General features: G+C 42.0%; 1 protein-coding gene across 1 annotated transcript; it reads right to left on the bottom strand.

The window, feature by feature from the left end:
* Nucleotides 1-20,335: 20,335 nt before the first annotated feature.
* LOC123444104 (30S ribosomal protein S20, chloroplastic) lies at nt 20,336-22,031 on the bottom strand. The gene is made up of 3 exons (XM_045120717.1): nt 21,795-22,031; nt 21,527-21,711; nt 20,336-20,877 (listed from the first exon to the last, which is right to left on the bottom strand). The coding sequence occupies exons 1-3, from the start codon at nt 21,937-21,939 to the stop codon at nt 20,641-20,643; spliced, it is 567 nt and encodes a 188-aa protein (XP_044976652.1). The 5' UTR covers nt 21,940-22,031; the 3' UTR covers nt 20,336-20,640.
* Between the last annotated feature and the right edge of the window lie 1,858 nt (nt 22,032-23,889).

Here is a 23,889-nt window from a genome sequence, read left to right as displayed (position 1 = left end):
TTGGATTTACCCTTGATTTTTCTCATGAATTTCTCACAGGCGTTTTCCTCATCCTCTACCTCTTCCTTTTCATCACCACTACGGAGGTAGTGGAAATGGTAGCATTGAGGTTGAAAGTTTTAATGTTGGATGTTACCTTGTTGGATGCTTTGACCATAAAGCACTTGGCAATGCGGTTCTCGTTGGGGGCGTTGAAGAGGGAGACCACAGTGGCCATACCCATCACTTCTCCACTTGCTTCATCATCGTCATCCTCATCGGAGAGGTACTCTTCTTGAGCCACCAACACCTTTTGGGGCTTGTTCTTGAAGTTGTTCTTGTTTGGGAAGGGCTTGTCCTTATCTTTGCGAATAAGTTTGCCAGCATTGTATTCCCTCTTCTCATAAGGACAATGAGCCACAAAGTGACTCACATTGCCACAGTTGTAGCAGGTTCTCACACGTTGCTTGCCATTAGGCCCATTTGAGTTGTTCTTGAAGAAACTTGGCTTTGAGTTTCTCTTGTTTCCCCAAAAATGTCTTGACGCAAGAGCCATATTGAAAGGATGTGGATGTCGCCTAGAGGGGGGTGAATAGGCGCTTTAAAATAAATATGGTTTAGGCTTGAACAAATGTGGAATAAAACTAACGTTTAATTTGTTAAGCACAAAACCTAAAATAACTAGGTTCACCTATGTGCACCAACAATTTATGCTAAGCAAGATAAACAACTAAGTGATAGCAAGATATATAACAAGAAACAATATGGCTATCACAAAGTAAAGTGCATAAGTAAAGGGTTCGGTAAAGAGATAACCGAGGCACGTGGAGACAACGATGTATCCCGAAGTTCACACCCTTGTAGATGCTAATCTCCGTTTCGAGCGGTGTGGAGGCACCATGCTCCCCAAGATGCCACTAAGGCCACTGTAATCTCCTCACGTCCTCGCACAATGCAAGATTTCGTGATTCCACTAAGGGACCCTTGAGGGCAGTCACTGAACCCGTACAAACAAGGTTGGGTCAATCTCCACAACTTAATTGGAGGCTCCCAACAACACAACAAAGCTTCGCCACAATGGCATATGGCTTCAAGATGATCACAAATGCTCGGGGCAATCTCCACAACTCAACTGGAGACCCCGACGCTTGCCCGGAGCTTTACACCACAATGATTGAGCTCCGAGGCACCACTAAGCTTCTAGGATGCCAAGGCATCCACGAAGAACAATCTAGAGGTACCAAGTACCCAAGGGTAATAAGCTTCTCAACTTCTCACTTCCACGTATCACCGTGGAGAACTCAAACCGATGCAACTAATGCAATGGCAAGAACACACGAAGTGGTCAAGTCTCTCACACTCAAATCCCTCCACAACAACAAAAGCTATGGAGAAATATGAGAGGAAGAACAAGGAGCTCACAAAGAACTCCAAGATCAAGATCCAAGGGGTTCCCCTCACACAGAGGAGAAAGTGATTGGTGGAGATGTGGATCAAGATCTCCTCTCTCTTTTCCCTCAAGAACTAGCAAGAATCATTGGAGGGATTGAGAGTTAGCAATCTCTAAGAAGGTAAACAATGGGGGAAGAACAGGAGCTCAACGGATGGATAAGATCCAATGGGGAAGAAGACCCCCTTTATATAGTGGGGGAAAGAATCCAACCGTTACCCCCACTCACAGCCTGAGAAGCGCGGTACTACCACTGCTAGGAGCGGTACTACCGCACGGTAGGTTCACCAACCACGGTAGTAAAAAATTACCACCGTGCCTACCACTACTGAGGCAAAAGGATGCGCAAAAAATCGGATGGAGCGGTAGTAAAAAACTACTACCGCCCAGAGAGCGGTACTACCGATCAGAGAGCGGTAGTTAAAAAATACTACTACCCAGAGAGTGGTACTACCGTTGTGTGTGCGGTACTACAGCGGTACTACCACTGGCTAGTGAAACTGCCATAACTTTTGCATAGGAGCTCTGAATCGAGCAAACTCAAGCTTGTTAGATTCAGAACGACAAGAGCAATCCAAACAGCGACTCGAAATCTTAAGAACATGCAGCAATGAAAATGCCAATGATATAGAGATGTGAAACCTCTATGAATGACGAACAGGCAAAAACTCCCAACATTGAAAACATCATAGAAGATGCATATGGACTACGTTTTCGATGAAATTGAGCTTGTCATGAAGATGACCATAAGCTCTAAAACTCACGAAGAGAAACACCAAAACAAGAACCAAGAAAGATGATGCAAGGATGCAAATGGTTTGAGCTCTCAACAAACGATAAGATCAAGCTACCTACTTGAGAGCCCCCCTTGACGGTACGCCACTCTATCCTAAAAGAAAAACATATCAAGGGCAAACCTATACCTTGCACCTAGTCCTCTTGAGCTAGATGATGATGATCTTGGCTTCCTCAAGATGGACCACCTTTCTTGATTGCTCCCCCACACTCAGTATGGATGAACACTCTTCAGCACATCTCCACAAGTCCATTGCCACCACAATGGACGGCAAGCTTCAAGCATGATATCTTCGTGATGCTCCACTTGAACTTGACACCGCAATCTTGATGAAGATCACCGCTTGATGTCATCCTTCATAGGTTGAATGAGATCTTCCTCTTGACGCAAACCCATGGAAACACACCTAACCCCACATAGAACTCTCACGAAGACCATGGGTTAGTACACAAAAGCGTTATGGTCAATGCTTACCATACCATGGGATCACTTGATCCCTCTCGGTACATCTTGTACACTTTGTGTGTTGATCATCTTGATTTACTCTTTGCTTAGTCTTGATCAACCTTGTCTTTATGACCAATCTTTGGATAATACCTTGAAGAGGTGTGCTTCGGTACACTCCCTCACAAAACATAGAAGAGGAACGTATACCCACCTTGTATTGTACACTACAGGTTGTCGTACGTATGCAATACGAGGTGGGTATGTGTATGAAGGCATGTAGTGTATAAAAATTATACAATACGAGGTGGGTATACATTTCTCTTTCTACGTTTTTTAGAGGGGGGTGTACCGAAGCAAAAGTGTACCTTGAATACCACCTTGGTCATCATATAAACTCCTTTAAACCAACAGACGGACTTCAAGAAGTGCCTATGGACAAATGATTCGAATATAACTTAAGGAAACCATTAGTCCCTAGGGATTGTCATCAATTACCAAAACCACATATGGAGAAATATGCTCTAACACATATGCTCGTGATAAGCATACTTGCTGTCTTCGGGGCATAATTCCTCTTCTTCTTCATCATCATCCTCCAATTCAGCCTTGGCCTTCAAGGCAAGGTTGGGAGAGTCTTTTCTTGATCGTTGACCACGAGCAAGAGCATTGTCAGCGGTCTTGCTCAATATGTTCATGGCAATAAACTCATCCAACACATAGCTTGAAGACAAGGAGTGAAAGTCTGTCCTCTGACGGATGACGGAGGACATGGATTTGTTGAAGGGCATAATAGCCTTGAGACACTTACGCTTGATCCAATTGTCATCCACATCCTTTCTTCCATGATATTGAAGACCGACAAAAAGAGTCATCACCCTTCGGTAAAGCTCACGAGGATCTTCATCCTCAATCATAACAAATTCATCGGCCTCATCAAGTATTACTTCATAGTTTTAGCATTGAATACTAGAACTTCCCTTGTACATGGAAATGATGTGCTCGCAACAATCTTTGGCATGAGTGAAGGGGCGCAAATGAGCAAGATCTTCAATAGGAACAACCGCTTGAAGGATGAACATGGCTGAATGGTTGAGCTGATTGTCAACCTCTTCTCTTGGAGTGAGGTTTCTTGGATCATGAGGGTAGTAGCCTTGCTCGATGATTCTCCAAAGTTGTGTTGAGCTGTGATTCAAATGAGCCTTTATACGAAAAACCCAGTTAGCAAAATCATTCTTAACAAGCTTAGGTGGAGGACATAGATTAATAATATGTTGTAGGTGAACCGGTCCTCCATAGACCATGGGAGGAGGAACCGAGGCAAATGTATTTGCCCCACTCGTTCCTTGAGGCAATTTATCCTTTTCACTACTAGCATTTTCCTTTTCGGAATTGGACCCCGTATCTGAAGTTGTGGGATTAGCGACATACAACGGGTCGGTAGACGATTTGTAATTATCAAGAAAATATTTAAGCATGTTCTTGACCTTGATAGCCACTCGGGATCTAAATGTGGACATGGGCTCATTTAGGTCCTCTTGGGAGACCGAGTTCGCAACAGCTCCCTCGGGCACCTCCTCAACCCGCTCCTTATTGCCAGCCATACTCTTTGGGTGGTGAAACCCTTAATAAAGAGACGAGGCTCTGATACTAATTGAAAGGATCGATATGGTTGACTAGAGGGGGGGGGATAGGCAACTAACAAATTTTAAACTTATCTTTAAACAAATTAGGTTTAGCAACAAATAGGTTGTCTAGATATGCAACTAAGTGAGTAACCTATATGATGCTACCAAAACAATAATAAGCAAGACGTAAATACAAATAAAGGTAAGAAATAACCACAAGTGGAACCGATGAAGACGAGGATGTGTTTCTGAAGTTCCTTTCCTTTGAGGGGAAGTACGTCTCCGTTGGAGCGGTGTGGAGGCATAATGCTTCGCAAGATGCCAATAAGGCCACCGTATTTTCCTCACGCCCTCACACAATGCGAGGTGTCGCGATTCCACTAAGTGGTGCCCTTGAAGGTGGCGACCGAACCTTTACAAAAAAGGTTGGGGCAATCTCCACAACTTAATTAGAGGCTCCCAACAAGACCACGAAGCTTCACCACAATGGAATATGGCTTTGAGGTGACCTCTTCCGTCTAGGGTGCTCAAACACCCAAGAGTAACAAGATCCACGAGGGATTAATGGGGGCACAACTTTTGTCTTGGTGGAAGTGTCGGGCAAGGCATTCTCCTCCAAATCCTAGAGAGTCAACAAGAGTTGATGGCTAGGGAGGGTGATCAGGCAAGTTTGAGCTTTTGGAGCAACAATGGAGCCGGAGAGGAAAAGGTGAGATCTCCTCGGGGAAGAAGACCCCTATTTATAGTGGGGGGAAACTGACCTTTACCAGCCTCTACTGGCCCAGCTAAGCGGTAGTACCGTGCACCAGGGAGGTACTACCGTCGTGTAGGAGCAGTACTTCCGCTCAGCCTGGTCGAGGAGAGGTAGGTGATACGTCCATTTTGCATCATGTTTTCATGTTGATATTTATCGCTTCTTATGCTGTTATTGCACTTCACGGTACAATACTTATGCCTTTTCTATCTTATTTTGCAAGGTTTACATGAAGAGGGAGAATGCCGGCAACTGGAATTCTGGCATGAAAGTGGAGCAAAGTTGAGATACCTATTCTGCGCAACTCCAAACGCCGTAAAAATCAACGAGGATTTTTTTTGGATTTATAAAAAATACTGGGCCGAACAAGTGCCAGAGGGGCGCGTGCAGGTGGCCACAAGCCTGCACGGCGCGGCCACCACCCAGGCTGCGCCATGAGGGCTTGTGGGCAGCCTGCTGGCCCACTGCCCCCCCTCTTCTGCTATATGAAGGGTTTCGTCCAGAAAAAAATGAGGGAGGAGCTTTTTCGTGGATTCGCCACCGCCACGAGGAGGAACTTGAGCAGAACCAATCTAGAGCTCCGGCAGGATGATCTTCCCGGGGAAACTTCCCTCCCGGAGGGGGAAATCATCGCCATCGTCATCACCAACACTCCTATCATCGGAGGGGACTCGTCACCATCAACATCTTCATCAGCACCATCTCATCTCCAAACCCTAGTTCATCACTTGTAACCAATCTCCGTCTCGCGACTCCGATTGGTCCTTGTAAGGTTGCTAGTAGTGTCAATTACTCTTTGTAGTTGATGCTAGTTGGATTATTTGGTGGAAGAGTTTATGTTCAGATCCTTGATGCTACTCATTACCTCTCTGGTCATGAATATGATTATGCTTTGTGAGTAGTTACTTTTGTTCCTGAGGACATGGGATAAGTCATGATAATAGTAGTCATGTGAATTTGGTATTCGTTCGATATTTTGATGTGTTGTATGTTGATTTTCCTCTAGTGGTGTTATGTGAACGTCGACTACATAACACTTCACCATTATTTGGGCCTAGGGTAAGGCATTGGGAAGTAGTAAGTAGATGATGGGTTCCTAGAGTGACAGAAGCTTAAACCCTAGTTTATGCGTTGCTTCGTAAGGGGCTGATTTGGATCCACTAGTTTAATGCTATGGTTAGACTTTGTCTTAATTCTTCTTTTGTAGTTGCGGATGCTTGCGATAGGGGTTAATCATAAGTGGTATGCTTGTCCAAGTAAGGGCAGTACCCAAGCGCTGGTCGACCCACATATCAAACTATCAAAGTAACGAACGTGAATCATATGAACATGATGAAACTAGCATGACAGAAATTCCCGTGTGTCCTCGGGAGTGTTTTTCCTCCTATAAGACTTTGTCCAGGCTTGTCCCTTGCAACAAAAGGGATTGGGCCACTTTGCTTCACTGTTGCTACTTTTGTTACTTGTTGCTTGCTACGAATCATCTCACTACACAATCACTTGTTACCGATAATTTCAGTGCTTGCAGATATTTCCTTGCTGAAAACCACTTGTGAGATCCTTCCGCTCCTCGTTGGGTTCGACACTCTTACTTATCGAAAGGACTAAGATTGATCCCCTATACTTGTGGGTCATCAAGACTCTTTTCTGGCGCCGTTGACTGGGAGTGAAGCGCCTTTGGTAAGTGGAACTTGGTAAGGAAACATTCATATAGTGTGCTGAAATTTATTGTCACTTGTCACTATGGATACTAAACCTTTGCGGCTCATATTGATCTCCCCAAAGAGAAGTGGTTTAAATATCATCCTCCTTTAGAAGTCAATGTAGTTAAACCCACTCTAGTTGAAGAGAAAGTCATTGCCTATAATGATCCTGTTGTTCCGAGTGCTTACATTGAGAAACCACCTTTCCCTGTTAGGATAAAGGATCATTCTAAAGCTTCAACTGTGATACATAGAGGCTATATTAGAACACCTACACCCCCTGAGCAAATTAGAGTTGAACCTAGCATTGCTATTATCAAAGATCTTCTGTCCGACGATGTTGATGGACATAATATTCACTTCTGTGAAGATGATGATAGAATTGCTAAACCTCACGCTAGAGACAAACATAGGCCTGTTGTTGGCACGCCCGTTGTTTCTGTTAAGATAGGAGATCATTCTTACCATGGTTTTTGTGACGTGGGTGCTAGTGTTAGTGCAATACCTCAATCCTTATACGATGAAATCAAAGATGAGATTGCACATGTTGAGATAGAGCCTATTGATGTCACTATTCAACTTGCCAATAGAGATACTATCTGCCCTGTGGGAATTGTTAGGGATGTTGAAGTCTTATGTGGTAAAACGAAGTATCCTGCTGATTTCCTCGTTCTTGCTACCGCACAAGATAGATTTTGTCCCATCATATTTGGTAGACCTTTTCTCAATACTGTCAATGCTCATATTGATTGTGAGAAGCAAACTGTCAATGTTGGCTTTGAAGGTGTGTCACATGAGTTCAATTTCTCCAAGTTTGGTAGAAAACCTCATGAAAAAGAGTTGCCTAGTAAGGATGAAACTATTGACATAGCTTCTATTGCCGTGCCTCCTACTGATCCCTTAGAGCAATACTTGCTTGAGCATGAAAATGATATGCATATGGATGAAAGGGATGAGATAGATAGAGTTGTCTTAGAACAATATCCTATCCTTCAGAATAATCTGCATGTTGAACTACTTGGAGATCCACCCCCACCAAAGGGCGATCCTGTGTTCGAGCTTAAACAGTTGCCTGAGACTCTTAAGTATGCTTATCTTGATGAAAAAGAGATATATCATGTCATTATTAGTGCTAGCCTCTCAGAGCATGAAGAAAAGAAGTTGCTAAAAACTCTGAGGAAGCATCGTGCTGCTATTGGATATACTCTTGATGATCTTAAGGGCATTAGTCCCACTCTATGCCAGCACAAGATTAAAACCGATCCTAATTTCAAACCAGTTGCTGATCATCAAAGCAGATTAAATCCTAAGATGAAAGAAGTAGTAAGAAAAGAAATACTAAAGCTCCTGGAAGCGGGTATTATCTATCCTCTTGCTCATAGCGATTGGGTGAGTCCGGTGCACTGCGTCCCTAAGAAGGGAGGCATTACCGTTGTCCCTAATGATAAGGTTGAATTGATCCCACAGAGGATTAATACTGGCTATATGATGGTGATCGATTTTAGGAAATTGAATAAAGCCACTAGGAAAGATCATTACCCTCTGCCTTTTATCGACCAAATGCTAGAAAGGCTGTCCAAACACACACACTTTTGCTTTCTAGACGGTTATTCTGGTTTCTCCCAAATACCAGTTGCACAATATGATCAGGAGAAGACCACTTTCACCTGCCCTTTCGGTACCTTTGCTGATAGACGTATGCCTTTTGGCTTATGTAATGCACCTGCCACCTTTCAAAGATGTATGATAGCTATATTCTCTGACTTCTGTGAAAAGATTGTTGAGGTCTTCATGGATGACTTTTCCATTTACGGGTCTACTTTTGATGATTTCCTCAACAAGCTTGATCGAGTCTTACACAGATGTAAAGACACCAATCTTGTCTTGAATTGGGAGAAGTGCCACTTTATGGTTAATGAAGGCATCATCTTAGGACATAAAATTTCTGAAAGAGGTATTGAAGTCGATAAGGCTAAGGTTGATGCAATCGAGAAAATGCCATACCCCACAGATATCAAAGGTATAAGAAGTTTCCTTGGTCATGTTGGTTTCTATAGAAGGTTCATCAAAGACTTCTCTAAGATTTCTAGGCCTCTTACCAATCTCTTACAAAAGTATATTCCTTTTGTTTTGGACGATGATTGTGAGGAAGCCTTCGAAATACTTAAGAGGGCTTTGATAACTACACCTATTATTCAACCACCTGATTGGAACTTACCTTTTGAGATCATGTGTGACGCTAGTGATTATGTTGTTGGTGTTGTTCTAGGGCAAAGAGTCGATAAGAAGTTGAATGTTATTCACTACGCTAGTAAAACTCTAGACAGTGCCCAGAGAAACTATGCTACTACGGAGAAGGAATTTTTAGCAGTCGTGTTTGTATGTGAAAAGTTCAGGTCTTACATAGTTGATTCCAAAGTCACTATTCACACTGAACATGCTGCTATTAAGTACCTCATGGAGAAGAAAGACGCTAAACCTAGACTTATCAGATGGGTTCTCTTGCTACAAGAATTTGATTTGCACGTTGTCAACGGAAAGGGTGTTGATAACCCAGTAGCAGATAACTTGTCTAGGTTGGAGAACGTTCTTGATGACCCACAACCCATTGATGATAGCTTTCCCAATGAGCAACTAAATGTCATCAATGCTTCATGTAGTGCACCGTGGTATGCTGATTATGCGAACTATATCGTTGCCAAATACATAGCACCTAGTTTCACGTACCAGCAAAAGAAGAAATTCTTCTTTGACTTGAGACACTACTTTTGGGATGATCCTCACCTTTATAAGGAAGGAGTAGATGGTGTTATTAGACGTTGTGTACCTAAACATGAACAGGGACAGATCATACAGAAGTGTCACTCCGAGGCCTACGGAGGACACCATGCGGGAGATAGAACTGCACACATGGTATTGCAATCAGGTTTCTATTGGCCCACTCTCTTCAAGGATGCTCGTAAGTTTGTCTTGTCTTGTGACGAATGTCAAAGAATAGGTAATATTAGCAAACGTCAGGAAATGCCTATGAACTATTCACTTGTCATTGAACCATTTGATGTCTGGGGCTTTGATTATATGGGACCTTTTCCAAAATCCAACGGGTATACTCATATCCTAGTTGCTGTTGATTATGTCACTAAGTGGGTGGAAGCTATCCCCACTAGTAGTGCTGATCAGAACACCTCTATCAGGATGCTGAAAGAAGTTATCTTCCCTAGATTTGGAGTCCCCAGATATCTAATGACCGACGGTGGTTCACACTTCATTCATGGTGCTTTCCGTAAAACGCTTGCTAAGTACGATGTCAACCATAGAATTGTGTCTCCCTATCAACCTTAGTCTAGTGGTCAAGTAGAGCTAAGTAATAGAGAGATTAAACTGATTCTGCAAAAGACTATCAACGGGTCTAGAAAGAATTGGTCTAAGAAGCTCGATGATGCACTATGGGCTTATAGAACTGCCTATAAGAATCCCATGGGCATGTCTCCGTACAAAATGGTGTACGATAAAGCATGTCATTTACCTCTTGAGCCAGAGCATAAAGCTTATTGGGCAATCAAAGAGCTCAACTTTGATTTCAAACTTTTCGGTGAAAAGAGGTTATTTGATAGTAGCTCGCTTGATGAGTGGAGAACTCAGGCATATGAGAATGCCAAGCTGTTCAAAGAGAAGGTTAAGAGGTGGCATGATAAGAGGATACAAAAGCGTGAGTTCAATGTAGGTGATTATGTCTTGCTATATAACTCTCGTTTAAGATTCTTTGCAGGCAAGCTTCTCTCTAAATGGGAAGGTCCCTATGTTGTTGAGGAAGTATATCATTCCGGTGCTATCGAGATCAACAACACGGAAGGTAATTGTTCGAGAGTGGTAAATGGGCAGAGAATCAAGCATTATATCTCAGGTACTCCCATAAATGTTGAAAGCAATATTATCAGTACCATAACTCCGGAAGAATACCTAAGGGATATTTATCAGCCTGTTTCAGACTCCGAAAACGAAGAGGTATGTGATTCGGTAAGAAAACAGAGTCCAAAACTTTTCCAGTAGGAAATTTTCTCCGTTTTGGAGTATTTGAAAAAATACAAAAATTGGAAGTAGTCTGAAAAGTGCGCGAGGAGGCGACAAGCTTGCACGGCGCGGGCCCACCCCCTGGCCGCACCGTGAGGGCTTGTGGCCACCTCGTGCGCCTCCCGGACTCCGTTTTCATGCGGGGTACTCCTTCTGGTCTGAAAAAATCATTATATATACTCCCGTTTGGTCTAACTCCTGCATCACGCAGATTTCCTCTGTTTTTCATTTCGAGCCTGTTTTCTGCCGCAGATCTAGGTCAAGATGTCGTCCCAGGAATCTGTGAGGGAGAACAACCTCCGTCAAATCTATGGAGAAGTTCATGCTGATCTGAAAAGGATGGGGGTCATGGAGGCTAAGGAAAGGCTACCAAAAGAGGAGGTCATGGAGGTCATGGAGGTCATGGTAGTTTAAAAGTCTTAGTGTTTTAGTCTTGAGTTTTGCTTTGTGTCACCCCTGATGTATTCGAGCTCGTGAGCCATATAATAAAGAGTGTCTTAGTTGAAGGGCTTTGCCTCTTGCCATGATCAAAAGAGTCAGAATAGAACAAAAGCATGAAAGATCATGTAATGATCTTATGGGAAGTGATAGCTTCACATATAAAAAGAATGAGGATTGAAACTTGTTGAGGGTAGGCAAACGTAGACCTTGGTCATGGTTGCAATTAATAGGAAGTGATAAAGAAGGAGAGGTTCACATATAAATATATCATCTCTGACACCATCTATGATTGTGAACACTCACTAAACTATTACATGTCTAGAAGTAGATGTTGGACAAGGAAGACAACATAATGAATTGTGTTTGCTTGGCTCCGAACAATGTTATATGATTAGAGATCCCTTAGCATGTGACGATTGCTTCCACCTCACATTGGCCAAATCTCCCGCACTAAGTAGAGATACCACTTGTGCATCCATCAACCGTCAAACCAGTTTTGCCATGAGTGTCCACCATACCTACCTATGGATTGAATAAGATCCCTCAAGTAAGTTGTCATCGGTGCAAGCAATAAAAATTGCTCTCTAATATGTATGATCTATTAGTGTGTGGAAAATAAGCTTTGTACGAACCTGTGATGAGGAATACATAAAAGTGACAGACTGCATAATAAAGTTCTTTATCACAGGAGGCAATATAAAGTGACGTTCCTCCGCACTAACAGGACACGCATCGAAACCTCAAAAGCGCATGACAACCTCTGCTTCCCTCTTCTAAGGGCCTGTCTTGTACCTTTACTTTTCGCCCTTGAAAGAGTCATGGTGATCTTCACCAATTCCCTATCTCGCCTTTATCTTGGCTAACGTCATATGCTTGGGAAAGATCTATATTCATATGTCAACTTGGAGGTAAGTAAGTATTCATGAATTATTATTGTTGACATTACCCTTGAGGTAAGCACTTGGGAGGCAAAACTGTAAGCCCCTATCTTTCTCTGTGTCCAGCTGAAACGTTGATCTCATGAGTACCACGTGTGTTGTAGCAATTGTAGAGAATGAAAGAATGATTGAGTATGTGGATTTGTTTTACAAGCTCTTATTTGACTCTTTCTGATGTTGTGATAAAATGCAATTGCTTCAATGACTAAAGGCTATCGGTTGTTACTTCTCGGTAAGGTTCTTGATCCATGCTTTACTTTGTGATGGAATTATCACTTTAGCATGAGAGATTATATGTTGGTATTGCTGTTCTGATCATGATCATGATGCATGCATGTTCGTATCTTGTTTTGTCGACACCTCTCTCCCTAAACATGTGGACATATTTATTGAGCTAGGCTTTCGCTTGAGGACAAGCGAGGTCTAAGCTTGGGGGAGTTGATACGTCCATTTTGCATCATGTTTTCATGTTGATATTTATTGCTTCTTGCGCTGTTATTTCACTTCACGGTACAATACTTATGCCTTTTCTCTCTTATTTTGCAAGGTTTACATGAAGAGGGAGAATGCCGGCAACTGGAATTCTGGCCTGAAAGTGGAGCAAAGTTGAGATACCTATTCTGCGCAACTCCAAACGCCGTAAAAATCAACGAGGATTATTTTCCGGATTTATAAAAAATACTGGGCCGAAGAAGTGCCACAGGGGCGCGTGCAGGTGGCCATAAGCCTGCACGGTGCGACCACCCCCCCAGGCCGCGCCATGAGGGCTTGTGTGCAGCCTGCTGGCCCACTGCCCCCCTCTTCTGCTATACGAGGGGTTTCGTCCAGAAAAAAATGAGGGAGGAGCTTTTTCGTGGATTCGCCGCCGCCACGAGGCAGAACTTGAGCAGAACCAATCTAGAGCTCCGGCAGGACGATCCTGCCGGGGAAACTTCCCTCCCGGAGGGGGAAATCATCGCCATCGTCATCACCAACACTCCTCTCATCTAAGGGGACTCGTCACCATCAACATCTTCATCAGCCCCATCTCATCTCCAAACCCTAGTTCATCACTTGTAACCAATCTCCGTCTCGCGACTCCGATTGGTACTTGTAAGGTTGCTAGTAGTGTTAATTACTCTTTGTAGTTGATGTTAGTTGGATTATTTGGTGGAAGAGTTTATGTTCAGATCCTTGATGCTACTCATTACCTCTCTGGTCATGAATATGATTATGCTTTGTGAGTAGTTACTTTTGTTCCTGAGGACATGAGATAAGTCATGCTAATAGTAGTCATGTGAATTTGGTCTTCGTTCGATATTTTGATGTGTTGTACGTTGTTTTTCCTCTAGTGGTGTTATGTGAACGTCGACTACATAACGCTTCACCATTATTTGGGCCTAGAGGAAGGCATTGGGAAGTAGTAACTAGATGATGGGTTGCTAGAGTGACATAAGCTTAAACCCTAGTTTATGTGTTGCTTCGTAAGGGGCTGATTTGGATCCACTAGTTTAATGTTATGGTTAGACTTTGTCTTAATTCTTCTTTCGTAGTTGCGGACGCTTGCGAGAGGGGTTAATCATAAGTGGGATGCTTGTCCAAGTAAGGGAAGTACCCAAGCGCTGGTCCACCCACATATCAAACTATCAAAGTAACGAACGCGAATCGTATGAACATGATGAAACTAGCATGACAGAAATTCCCGTGTGTCCTCGGGAGCGTTTTTCCTCCTATAAGACTTTGTCCAGGATTGTCCCTTGCTACAAAAGGGATTGGGCCACTTTGCTGCACCGTTGCTACTTTTGTTACTTGTTGCTTGCTACGAATCATCTCGCTACACAATCACTTGTTACCGATAATTTCAGTGCTTGCAGATATTTCCTTACTGAAAACCACTTGTCAGATCCTTCTGCTCCTCGTTGGGTTCGACACTCTTACTTATCAAAAGGACTATGATTGATCCCCTATACTTGTGGGTCATCAGTACGACACGAAAGAATTTTCTAAGCGGAAGTGGGTGTGGCAGAAGGGGGCGGTAGTACCGCTGGAGTGGTACTACCGCTCCCCCTGGGTGGTACTTCCGCCCAAACAGTGAAAAATGCCCCCAAACACCAGAGAAATAAAACAAAGCGGTAGAGAGCCCGACACTGGTGGGCGGCAGTACCGCTGACTAGAGCGATACTACCGCTTGTGCAATTTTTTGGGTGCTATTTCAGGGCAACTCCTTTGCTCCGGGAAAATGATGGGGGTGCAAGAATGAGAGATGTTGTTCCACCCAACCTTTCCAAACGCGGATCCCCTCTTGATAGTACGGAACTACGAATTATCTATGACTGGATTCCACCAACCCTAAACCCACAGCTTTTCACTTATTGAGGGGAATATAACCGTCTCGTGCCACCTGATAATTCTCTAAAAGCATATCGCGCACGATTAGTCCGCAAAGGGTATCGTCATCAACCACCAAAATTACTTAGGAGAAATTGTGCTCTTACAACAGGCTTGGGTACTATTCAGACCCCGCAAGCATGTAAATCTTTTCAAGTACAGCTTTGCAATCTACCAATCCCTCAAATAAATCATCGCAAGATCTTAGTGAACACTCTCGAGGTAAGCATCTTTGATTTATCATAGTGACTAGCACTATGCCCGTGCGTTGCTACAAAGCCATAACAAACAAGGAATTACCACTGGCTTAGGAGATTATCATAAAATGATGGTGTCTTGCGGTTGTTGCAAGGTTCACGATTAAAAAGAGAACATGAACATAACAAAACATCATGTTGTAGTCACTAACAAGTGACCATAGTAGGTCCTACACAAGATTTATAGTGAGATAGATTTTGAATTTGGAACATAGGAGAATTGACATGAGTAAGTTAAATGCACAAGATCAAAGATTAGATAGGATCACAACATCTATCGCCGCATTGAATTGTAATTTGTTTGCCCACATTTGCTATGACATGGAACCGGAAGAATTGGTTGGGAAGAGAAACTAAAATCAAGACTATGATTTTGAATTGGAGGCATACTTGCAAATATAATTTGTGGTTTTTTAATAATTTTATTTTCACATTAGAATAGAAGTGTATTTGTTTATTTGAAATAGGTTTCACACCTACTAAAAGTAACATTTGTTTATTTACGTCTCTCGAAGGTTGCTAGTCCCACATGTGGGTAGTGCATTTGTTTATTTGTATGGTCCCACATATGAACTCACCACCAACTCCAACCTTTATAAGTAGGATATCATAGAGACTAGCGCAATTCCCGTGCGTTGCTACGAAGCCATAACAAACAAGGAATTACCACCGGCTTAGGAGATTATCATAAAATGGTGGTGTCTTGCGGTTGTTGCAAGGTTCACGATTAAAAAGAGAATATGAACATAACAAAAGATCATGTTGTAGTCACTAACAAGTCTCGAGCGACCATGGTAGGTCCTTCACAAGATTTATAGTGAGATAGATTTTGAATTTGGAACATAGGAGAATTGACATGAGTAAGTTAAATGCACAAGATCAAAGATTAGATAGGAGGACAACAACTATCGCCGCATTGAATTGTAATTTGTTTGCCCACTTCTGCTATGACATCGAACCGAAAGAATTGGTTGGGAAGAGAAACTAAAATCAAGACTATGATTTTGAATTGAAGGCATACTTGCATTTATAATTTGTGGTTTTTAAAGAATTTCATTCTCACATTAGGATAGAAGTGTATTTGTTTATTTGAAATAGGTTTCACACCTAGTAAAAGTAACATTTGTTTATTTATGTCTCTGAAAGGTTGCTAGTCCCACATGTGGGTAGTGCATTTGTTTATTTGTATAGTCCCACATGTGAACTCACCACCAACTTCAACCTTTATAAGTATATGAAAGATGAAAGATGTCTCTGAAAGGTTGCTAATCCCACATGTGGGTAGTGCATTTGTTTATTTGTATGGTCCCACATGTAAACTCACCATCAACTTCAACCTTTATAAGACAATGAAATATCCTGTGATATGATTTGTGTATTATAATCGTTACTGTTAGCATTGTCTACTAGTACCAGGGTGAGGACTGCTACTACCGCCAATACTTTTTCAACGTGGATGTGCTGGCATTACGTATAACAGTATAAATAAGTCTAAGGTGGCTGAAGTTATGAAAAATGTCAATCTGTTATAATCAATCTAGGGCTAATGTTTAAAATAAAGGAGAACCAAGTAGGAACAATCCATGCCTAAAACAGTTCCACTAGGGTTATCTATACTACTATTAAACAAGCAAACTAAAACTTTCTTAAAACCACCCGATAGATGTACCCAACCTAACTTCCATCGTCAGATTAGCCCCTCTAAATAATATCTAATGGTTACAATTAATTTAATCCCGAGCTATGTGTGCAATTAGGAATTTAGTAGGACTGAACGCACTCCACCCGCAGAGAAATATTCCACGCGCATCCGCGTACAACGCTTCGTCAACGCAAAAGGGCTTTCCAAATCACAACCATCACGTTGCCTCCATACGTCTCGGGGGAGAACCCTAGCCGCCATTCCTTCCCTCCCCTGCCTCTTCCTGCCTCGCTGTCGTTGGAGGGAGTCTCGGGGAAAAGCTAGGGACAGCCCCAAGTAGGGCGACGATGGGGCACCTGGTTCCTATTGGCAAGGCGTTTGGCGAGGGCGCGCGGCGAGCTCTTGGTGCAGCGGCGCTGAGGCACGGGCTGCGTTGCGCAGGAGCGTCGCCGGCGTGAGTTGCTGCATGTCTTAACAGTGACGCGGACATGGAACCATGGCGCGATCTGACCACGCCCCGCCCTGCTCCACTCCATATGCATCCGTCATGTCTGCCCAAGCAAAGGACGAAGTCCAGCCCAGGCCAACAAGCTGTTCGTGAGATACCCACGGTAATATACTAACACTCCCTATCTTTAATCTACATTTTTCTATTCATCCAATTTCCAAGGAGTCATTTGCATTCCCAATTGTAATATGTGGGAGAAGGTTGAAGAAAGAAACATCAGCTAATCTGAGTGAATTTCATATTACATTACGACATATGCATTAATTTTTAGATAAAAGCAAGAACCAATCCTACTTAATAGATGCAAATTACAAGGTAGCAAGACATGAACTACTTGATGTACATATAGTCAGTATTATAGGATGGACAATGCAAATCCATTGCTGGACTTGCGCCCAAGCGACATAGAATCTCCAACAAAAAACTGAATTGGAATAAACTTTTGGCTAACTAAACTTTTGGGACCTAACTTACAAACTTATAGTTTGGTAATATATAGAAGAAATGAACGTTTGGCTTGCTGAACTTGGTGTTTCTCTTTGCATCATGATGATTTTAGTAGTACGGTCAAATGGAAGGCTGGAGGAAGATTTTTGAAATGGCAAAGGCGTCAGCAAGGAAATGAGATAAGAGGTACTAAAATTTCATCTATATGTTACCATCTACTATTAGATTGTACTATTCTTTTTGCAACATGATGATTTCAGAAGTACAGTCTTTCATTTTGTTTGTTTTTCTCTAGATATATATGCAAATTGGACATATATATGTAGGTCTGACTTATTTCTTCATAGGGGACAAAGGTGTCCTCTTCATAATGGTCAGAGACACAACTGCCAGCTTGACAAATTTGGGTCTTAACTATCTCTTTTATATTTTGCCTTCACTGTTAATTATTTTGTGAGATATCTTATTTCTTAAAGTCAGACTCTAATGTTTTGCTTTGGATATGTGCATTTTATATTAGTCAATACATGCATTGACCTTTGATCCTTACTTGAGAAGCTTTAGTAATTATCTATGTTTTATACGACTGACAAGGTATCAATATTCTTCTCCTTCAGCTATATTATATACGACTGACAAGGAGAAGAGGCTATTGATGGAATCATTTTTTGTTGTTTGTCTTGTTTCCTGATATTCGGTAGCATTATAATTAGCAATTTGTGAGTTAGTTTTCCTACATTGCTATATTAGAAGTTCTCTACATGCAATGGTTACTGATTTTGTGAGGGTCACTATTTTTATATGGTACCTGGGTTGATTTAGCTGAGAATGATTCACACATTTGAAACTTTTCATATAAGACATGATAATAGCATGCTGGTTAGGATAAGAATCTCTTTTTGTTCCCTATTTGGTTCAGTTAACATCTCTTAGTAATCTATGTTGTATGTGTATCACTTCCTTCAATATTTTTAGCCTTGATATCATCAGACAACTATGTGATGTGCACCTTCTGCCTGAGCAGATGAACCAGCCACTGCCCTGGATGTTGCATCGTCCTCCAGTCCCACTCTGTACTTCTGACCAAGCACATCAAACCAAGACTGATTGCGCTATTGTTATGATCGGGTAATACAATATTGGTATATATATGCCTTGTATAGTGCCTTTTTTGCACCAGTTTCGTTATGTCTGGGGAGTGTGCACATGAGTTTCTTGTTATCTTTACTCATTAATAATAGAAGTGAGTGATTATGTGTGTTTGATTATCCATTGGATCAATGTATTGTCTGGATTTTAGGATGTTCATTTTCAAAATGATATTTGTCTGTTTGAATTTTGATGCAAGTTTTAACATGTCAATTGGATCATGATGGCTTGATTTTCTTCACATATGTTAGTGTTGTATAGTTAGCTAGCAATGGATACCCGATATCTCATATATACTATATATTTTTTTAGAAATACAAGAGTAAAAAAAGCATGACTACAATTGTGCTCCTATTTCTTAATATACCAAGTAAAAAATAAATACAATGGCCTATAGCACAGAGTTTATGTGCTTTGCATGAAACTGAATAAAGATTGTTCATCGTCTTCGCTTCGGCGGCCATGACGGAGCGCCGAATAAAGATTCTTCCGATCCTTCTCTAGCGAGGCCATCGGTCCTATGGTTGGGGATGGATTTGAAAATCAGTCTGTTCAAGCAAAGATGACGTGTCGATGGTGGCATCCTTGTGGTGGACCTATATGCTCGGGCTTCGCTGTTGCGACGGTGTTTGCTCCACCATGGCGTGGAGCTTGGGAGGTAGTCTAGAAGCGGATGCATATTGTAGTCTGCATCGATGACATCTCAAAGACGTAACGTGTGCTGGGTTCATGGTTCGTGGATGGCATATATGGTTTCCTCCTTCGACGTCTTAGACGTGATGAGGTGCCAGATCTGGAGTTCGATGGCATGTCCGGGGTGTTACCCCGATTTGATTCGTTCAATGGTAGGGGTTTCACTTTTGGTGAGCCAATTTGGAGGTTCGCAAAGCTGCATATCAGTGATGAAGTCATGTCGAACTCCGTTGAGGAGGTGATTCGTCATTCTTTTCTTTGGTGACTGCTCTGGTGGTGCCAGAGAGACGTGATGGACGTTGGTGTCAAGCTCAGAGTTGTTCTGCTATCTTTTTAGTTTTGTCATGTCGGTCCTTATGTGACTTGTACTTTGATCTTTATGATATGAATGAGACACATATTACCATGCAAAATAATAATTATATACATGTTCCATATAACTATGTATAATTTTATTTCAAATATATGTTTCATTTTCACATATTAGACTAAAAAAAGAATTATGTTGATTGCTATGAAAATGTTGACCTGAGTAAGCATGGATGCAACGATAACGGGTCGGAGGTTCATATAAGTAAATATTATTTTTCTATGCATGAATGGTTACTTGGATCATTGCACTCCATGCATACTTGGTCAAATCACAATACTTTGTTGAAATACATTTCAAATGAAGTGGATTTAATTGCTTTCCTAATAATAGTGGTTATCTTTCATATACACATAAAATTTGACATGTATTACGCCTACTATAATATTTTGCATTCATTTGACATATATTTTTCAGGAATCATTTTAATTTTATACCATGTCAACTTAGTTGATCAATGTTTGAGACGTGTGTTACACGTGCATACTTACTAGTATTGATAAAGATGTAAAAACGGCATCAAACCAAGGAAATGCTGAAACCATCTAATACAAAGCTTTGTAGTAACAAGCTTGCATCAATACATGACTCGGGAAGGATTATACTGTATGTCTTTTCCAGGGTCGTATTTTCTCATTAGAGTACAAAAGAAAATAGATGTGAGAGATACATATTCATTTCACAGTGGGAGAAGGTAATGAGAGAAAGCATTCATACTGAACATATTATCTCTAGCTGAAGATAACTGCATACACCATACAGCAGGTATATTTCGGTTTGAAGTTTTACAACAGAGGAATGTAAGACAAGCAATGGCCCAATATTGTGTCAGAGCTTCTAGTGCATAGCAGAGCACATAAACACAGTAGCCAGTACCAGAACACTTGCCATGGGGAAGAACTGGCAGTCTATAGAGTTCGTTCAATAACATATGCTGTCCAAAATTGGCAAGATGTGATGAAAGAAAAGCTGCTGCAATTTACGATGACAACTCCCCCAGAAACTAGGCAGCTGCAGCAGGTTCAGCATTCGGAACATACCAACCACGAATTATCTCAATGGCCTTCTTCCTCCTTGCAAGCCTGGACTTGCGATGATCTCCAGTATTCCTGTGCATGGCGCCAACCTTCACTGTCTTGTCGATGGCTTTGTATGCCTCAGAGATCATTTTCTCTATTTCAATGATTTCTTCAGGTTGGGCATCGGCTTTCTTCCGAAGCTTTTCAAGGGCTCTGAAAACCTAATCAAAGAGTAAAGTAAAACCTTATGGCATTTGGTCTCGTATAAAAGAAAACTTCTGGGATTTATTGCTGCATTAAAAAATTGAGTGTTTTGTACAGATGAAACCATCCTATACCGATAACTAGTACTCCCTCCGACCCAAATTAATTGTTGCAGCTTTAGTAACATAAAGTTGTACTAAAGATGCAACAATTAATTTGGATCGGAGGTAGTAGTATTTTAAATGGCATTTGATTTACTGAAATAACAAAGAACACCTATTATTCAGATGAAGTATACCACGGAAACTAAATTTAGTGGTTTGTTACTTTTGTCCCATATTCAAATAACAAATCCATTTGCAATATCCAATTAATCACTCGTCTTATATAATCAAATTTAATCCGTTTGTAGGTTAATATTAATACCAAATACATCTACATTGACAATAAGGCATGTCAGAATGACAGAATGCAACACCAAAATGTATTTCAAGTGGAGAAACCAACAAAAGTTTTACAAATTCTTAAACTCTGTTAACTCGCAGTATAAAATAGTGATCTAAACGATAGTATATTAGTTTACAGAGGGAGTATTTTACTGTAGTATTTAGTGGCAAAACTTAAAGGATGGAGAAAGGGATACGCCCGCCGTTAGGCATTGTATACCTTCTTCATCCGGGTGCGCATCTCGGCCTTGCGGGCATGGTTGCGAATGCGGTGTCTGTCATTCTGGCGCTCCCTCTTCTTCACCGAGTCCGGCTGTCTTCCAGTCTTGGGCGGCTCGGCGGCGCACACCACCTGCAGCCCCCTCCTCCTCAACCTCCCCGTCGACGCCGAGGCTCCGAACCCACCTGACGAAAGCATTCTCGGTCACCGACGAAAATAAACACAATTTTCTTGAGGAAACTCGAGCGGGAGAAGAGAAGTCCGGTACCGATGGGGAAGGCGGCGTAGGAGGTCGACAGGCGAGCCTGTGGGGCGAGGGCGCGGAGGGAGAGGGAGGCGGGTGCCCGGGATGGGGAGGGGAGGGAGGCCGAGAGGGAAGAGAGGGAGAGGAGCGGGGAGGTGGCGGTGGCCATGGCTGGAGACCAGGATGGGAGGAGTTTGGAGTTGCTGCCCCCGTGCTGTGTCAGTGCCGATGATGTTATCTTATCCGGGGAAGTAGTAGGTTGCTCCGGCTGTGGGGCTGAAGGCGGGCAATTGATTTACGCCTACTTCGAACTTTTTTGTTTCGAGAAATACGCCTACTTCGAACTAAGACGGAAAGAAAGGGAAGTTGTTTTTGGAGGCCAAGATCCATGAAGGCCTTCAAATACAAACTTTAAATTTCGTAAAAATTCGTATTTTAACATTTTATGAAATTCTGTAAAAAATACATAGATAGATGAAGGTAAAATACATAAATGTGTAAATTTTCAGAACTAAATACATTAAAATAAGGGCTATGCAAAAAAGATAAATTTAAAGCTTTTTAACACACAACATTATTCATGTTTTCAGACCATCAATTTATCTTTTTTGTATAGGTCGCATCTTAAAGTATTTCGGCTTGAAATTTTACACCTAGATGGATCACACAATTGCTTAGTTGTATATTTTTTCAGATTTTTTGAAATCAAATTTTTTTTAATTTCTTTTTTTTTAAATTCGGCCTTCATGGAGCCCGGATGCCAAAACACCATTCTCACAAAGAAAGCCATAATGTGTTCTGCAAAAGCATTTCTAACTAATCCCTTAAAAATAATGGAGAATCCGGCGAAGTAAACTCTTAGTGAAGTATTTTTATTTCATTAACTTTTTGACGGACCTAACCGATCCATTATATATAATAAATAAATAACAAATAATTTTTCATTTGCATTTCATTTTTGACCGCCGAAACACATTTATTTATTTATTTATTTATTTCATTAAATGACATTTTGATACATTGGAATACATAAAACAAGAACCATAATTAGACACCATAAAACATATCTAACTTTCATAATTGTTTTCACTAATTGGACTAATATCTTCTCTATGTCTTCATTCTTGACTCTCTCTATTGTTTCTCGAGCTTGCACACATTTTTCTTTTTCTATTTTGAAGATTTCGACGTTGCTTCACATCTAGTTTCATCTCTAAGCTCTGTTCTAGCAATGAGTGCACAGACATATATCAAAACGTGCTATCAATAGATCGATGTAATTTTCGTTTCAATATCAAAACTTGCATCCATCCAAAACAAAAAATTGAGCAAACAATGAGCTATCGAAATAGCGACAAATCCAGTGAACAATTGTATCAAAAGAAGCACATATCCCATCTTTTTTGCACTTAAATAACACCCATCCAGGATGTTTAGGCATGGTAGAAACTCGGGGCATCACCTGCAGCGGGCAGTCGTCGCACTTTATGATCGGTAATGATGAGTCGACGAGTCGTAGGGCCAGCGTCGAGCATGGACGATGGCCAGTCGTGTCTTTGTCGGGAAACCGCCGACCGGAGAAATTCGAGTTGCTAGAGGCGGAGTCAATACATACATGCGACGCACATGTGTTGTCGGGGTTGTGTGGTTCGGTACCCGGCCAATCCATGTGAAGGAATAGTCGTCGGCGACCGGTTGCGCCAAATCCGTCGGGGGCGGCAGCCGCAGATCTGCCGGTTGTGCACCGGCGACGGGGCGAGAGGGGCACAAATCTAGGTGGTCAGGGACCGTGGCGGAGCCTAGGGAGCGTCCATGATGGTGGGTAGTGGTCGACGGGGGGTGGGAGGGGCGGCACTAGCGTAGAGGCGACGCAAATGTGGGGTGGGGAGGCAATGGAGGAGAGGAAACTTTTTACTCGATCGCCAAGCGGTGGAGTAAATATATGAAGGTGTGGCGCGATCGATGATAATTTATCCTCCACTAACACCGAGAGGGGATCGTCTAGGTGCCGGTTTAAGGAGTAAAATCGGATTTTTACTTCTCTAACTGGTTATAGGGGATCGGTTAGAAATGCCCTAAGTAAGTATTGTATTTTATTATAGTGGGACTACACGTCGGT

The sequence above is a fragment of the Hordeum vulgare genome, chromosome 3H, assembly GCF_904849725.1.
Source record: "Hordeum vulgare subsp. vulgare chromosome 3H, MorexV3_pseudomolecules_assembly, whole genome shotgun sequence".
NCBI classification, from domain to species: domain Eukaryota; kingdom Viridiplantae; phylum Streptophyta; class Magnoliopsida; order Poales; family Poaceae; genus Hordeum; species Hordeum vulgare.
Note: the sequence above shows the minus strand (reverse complement) of the source record. Positions and strands in the feature narration are given on the sequence as shown.